Source organism: Nansenia antarctica (assembly GCF_963989245.1).
Source record: "Nansenia antarctica genome assembly, chromosome: 1".
NCBI lineage: Eukaryota > Metazoa > Chordata > Actinopteri > Argentiniformes > Microstomatidae > Nansenia > Nansenia antarctica.
In genome coordinates, this window is record NC_137674.1 from 12,919,048 (window position 1) to 12,923,110 (window position 4,063).

Here is a 4,063-nt window from a genome sequence, read left to right on the forward strand (position 1 = left end):
TGTAGGGGTAAGGGTGTGTGTGTGTGTGTGTATGTGTGTGTGTGTGTGTGTGTGTGTGTGTGTGTGTGTGTGTCTGTGTATGTAGAGGAAATGGGAGTCATAAACAGACAACAGAGAGAGAGAGAGAGAGAGAGAGAGAGAGAGAGAGAGAGGGAGGGAGAGAGACACAGAGACAGAGAAAGAGAGAGGGAGAGAGAGAGAAACAGAGACAGAAACAGAGAGAGACAGAGGGGGAGGGAGAGAGAGACAGAAAGACAGAGAGAGACAGAGACAGAAACACTTTTTAGCTTCTAGCAATGTTGCAGCTTCTGGGCATAATGATCCACCCATCCAAGACGGTTACATATTCTAGTTTCAATTCTAGCATTCAATATATTAATACTATTAAAACATATAGCCTCTAGCTTTTTCATTAGAGTGTTTTATTCTACATGGATGTTCTCAGTCAGTGATGGAGGAGTCATGTGACGTCCTCTAAATGGAGCGTGATTCTGAAACGTGTGCGATTCTGTTTCAGGCTGTGTTTATTTCCGAGCAGGCACTTAGGCGTCCTTCCTGCCTCACTCCTGTCCATGGCTGTACTGCAGTATAGTCTTCCTGACTCTGTCTCTTACACTCTCACAACTAGAACTAGTTATTAAGTCACTAACTGTATCCAGACAATGACACGTCGTCTACCAAAGCCCAGTGTTTCTTCAGAGGAGGTAGCAAATGTACAGACAACTGGCACCACATGGCATCTGAGGTGGCTGATGTGGCTGGGACACATAGTTCTAGAATGCATGCAGTGACCTGTTGGCATCCCAGTGCTCTAAGTGTCTGCAGAGGTTATTCCATGACAACACAAGCTGGGCTCCTCTCGTGTGACATTCTTCTGGCAGAACAATAACAAGCTGTTGTATCTTTACCAGGGACAATGGACAAACAGTTGTTGTTTTTTAGCAAGAGGGGTCAGAGCAGATCAAGACATAGCCTTGCTGGGACATCATGATGGGGTAGTGTTAATGACTAGGGTTAATGTAACCAAGACCAAGGAGAGAATTCAGTGGACCAAAGCAGGGGCTTTCTTCTAATCTACACCCTCACACCTGCAGGATTAGTCTGGGGCCACTGCTTGGCACAGTAACATGACTCACTGGAAGAGCAGTAGCGTACTGGGGGCTTGGAGAAACACACAAGCCCAGGCAGAAGCGTCGCTACCAGAGGTGTGATCATGGGATCACATGTAGCAGCCCAGCCTCCACAGGCCTGTCTCATTCTGAAGCTAAAGGGTAAAGGGGAGGGGTGTGGAATCAGAATTTGAGATGTCCAGATTGATAATGTTGCTATCAACATGTCTCTCTGACGGCCAGAGTCACTGACGGCTGTCATATGTGTGCTGTCTTATATGTGACACTGTCTGGTGAAAAGGTATGGATGCCGGCAATTCTCAAGTCGCGGAAATGAAATGTTTGTTTTGTTTCATATTACGAAGGTTTAAATGTCGAACCCACAATATAACAACACTTTTTTTTTTAGTAAAACTCTTTAGTACCGTAATCATTTTTACTGTGAATTGGATTCACTGTATCGTCTTAACAAACCTACGTTTTAGGATGTGTGCAAAAGCAAGGACTGTGTGATCATTTAGCCTAATGATGTGTAGTTATGTGTTTTTAGCATGTTGATGTTCTATCAGCATGTTGTGATGTCCTAAACATGCAGTTAGATTTTTATTTTTAATAATGCCCTTTTTTATATAGCCTATATATATAGTATACATAAAAAGTGTATTTTCTTTCATAATAAGTGAGTCTTTTCTCACACTGATACTCAGCCTTGAATAGTTACACCTTTATGGTGTTTATAGCAGCAACGCTGTGAAAAGAAATGAACATTCCTACACACAAATGCTCAAAGACACCACCTTCAACAGAGAGAAATCTCCTGTCCGCTTCTATGAGAGAAGACTAGCTCCTGTATGACATGTTTCCAGTTCAGCCAAGCACCTTGTGATCATCGCTGCAGTCTTCAGTGCTCTCTTTCACGGACCTCAGCGTGTTGTGACATGTTTGACTGTTCGGAGTCCTCGTGTATAATCTTATCTCTCCCATCCGACCGAGATATGACAAAAATGTCAATTAGGATGTTTGAGCTACTGGCAGGCTGCTGCACTGTGACTGGAACCATCACAAGCAGACAGTGTGTTGTAGGGGTGGGCATCGACGATCGATAATTGATCGATAAGGATCTTGGTCGATCACAAAATAAAACATTTGGTCGATCACAACAAAAAAATTTTTTTTTTTTTTTTTTGTGATCACCAAATGTTTTATTTTGTGATCGACCAAGATCCTTATCGATCAATTATCGATCGTCGATGCCCACCCCTAGTTGTTATGACTACAGTAGACCTGCATTGGAGACACTCCGAGATGAGGGACAGCAAACACCTTATCCAGCAGTAATGTCAGGGACCCAACAGACAAAGGTGTACATGGTGTATGTCAGCCCTGGGCAATACAGTACAATGTGTATGGCCTGCTTCCCTTCTACCATGAGGTCATAATCACTGAACTGACATAATTAGAATGGTGAAAGTGATAGGATGGAAAGCACATTTTCACTCCTTCTATTTTCAGCTGATTTTGCATTACCTCAAGGTATAGGGAGAAAGGAGTATGCATTGCTAAGGCACTAGAACGGGCCGCGCCTCCTACTGTCTGGCAGCTGCTGCAGCTGTGTCCACGGGCGTCATCGGGCTGTAACTCAATCCATGCATCCTGCCTGCTGCCCTGCCCCAACATCCCGTGGGGGGGGGGAGTTGTTTTCCCCGTGAACTCTCTTGGAGAACACCATGCGTTTCTCCAAAAATAAATGAAACAGTTCTCACCAGGGCTCTCAAGTCTCACGCACACACGGGTTGAAATGCGGCGTGTGAACGGGTTGAAATGCGTGTGTCTCACGCCCAATGCGTGAGACTTGAGAGCCCTGTCTTACCTTAATATACAATAGCTACAAACAACATGATCGTTTTCACATATGTATTATCTGATTCAAAACAAAAAAAATCCCAGAAAATAGGCTACCTCGCATTTGTCATACTTCTAGGCTACTTGATTAATTGATTAACTGCATTATTGGCTGCATAACTTAGTAGTTAGTATGACTTGCTTACTATGAATGCATTACTATTCTAATGTCAGTAGAATACGTATGTGTGTTCAACGGGGCATAACCCCCATCTTGGGGGTCCACGACCGGCGCGCCTCGCGTTTCCAAACAACTGGGGTGGTCGCATGGCAATGTGCAGTGAGGAGAAAGTAAATAAGTAATAAATAATAACGGGCCACTTACTTGTCGAGGACAAAGTAGAGGTCGAAGGCACCTTGGCAAGACCTCTCCTCCTCCTCCTCTCCCTCCATCTCTCCTTTCACCGAGGGGAGTTTGAGAATAAAAATCCCCAACAAAACCAAAGCCAGAGACATGCGAATCTGAGTCCTCGCCATCTTTCCCGGGACAGTTATGTTTATGTACCCCAAAAACACGGCTGAGACAGAAAGGCACTATTCACATTATCCAGCGGAGTTGATTGGGGGTAGATATCCTCTCCTGGCGAGGGTAACGAATGTGCTTGACAGTCTTGTGGGCTATCAGGGTGGGATCGTCGGCGAAGAGCACATCAGCTAGGAGCCCCTCTCATTCCGGGACGGGTGCTTCCTTTCTTGAAGCAGCGCTTTGGAGAGGCTGTGGAGACTGGACGCATGAGGGGCTATACGCTCAGTGATAATACTTCCTCTTTCCGGGATAAAAAAATCACATAAACATACTAAATAATCTTAATATGTATCCGATATAAAGTAATACCAAGTTTAATAAGATGGGGAACATGTTTCGAAACAGGACGTGGCATATAGGCTTTGAGATGGTGGCCCATAACGCATGGGTAAAAAAATAAATTAAAAAAAGTATCAGATTTCTGAGAAGAAACGTACAGTGTAATAATGCCTGGTGGAATTTTGAATAAATAGATGAAGTGATTCCAATTTGGATAGAATTTGAGATGTAACCAAATGTTCTCGTT

The 4,063-nt window shown here is 44.0% G+C and overlaps 1 protein-coding gene across 1 annotated transcript in view; it reads right to left on the reverse strand.

The window, feature by feature from the left end:
• antxr1d (ANTXR cell adhesion molecule 1d) overlaps nucleotides 1-3,488 on the reverse strand; it is a gene marked incomplete at both ends in the record, with an annotated part of 24,278 nt that extends 20,790 nt beyond the window's left edge. The window contains one exon of the mRNA XM_080535531.1: nucleotides 3,337-3,488. Within this exon, the coding sequence (XP_080391657.1) occupies nucleotides 3,337-3,488 (152 nt within the window). The remainder of the gene's footprint in view (nucleotides 1-3,336) is intronic.
• Between the last annotated feature and the right edge of the window lie 575 nt (nucleotides 3,489-4,063).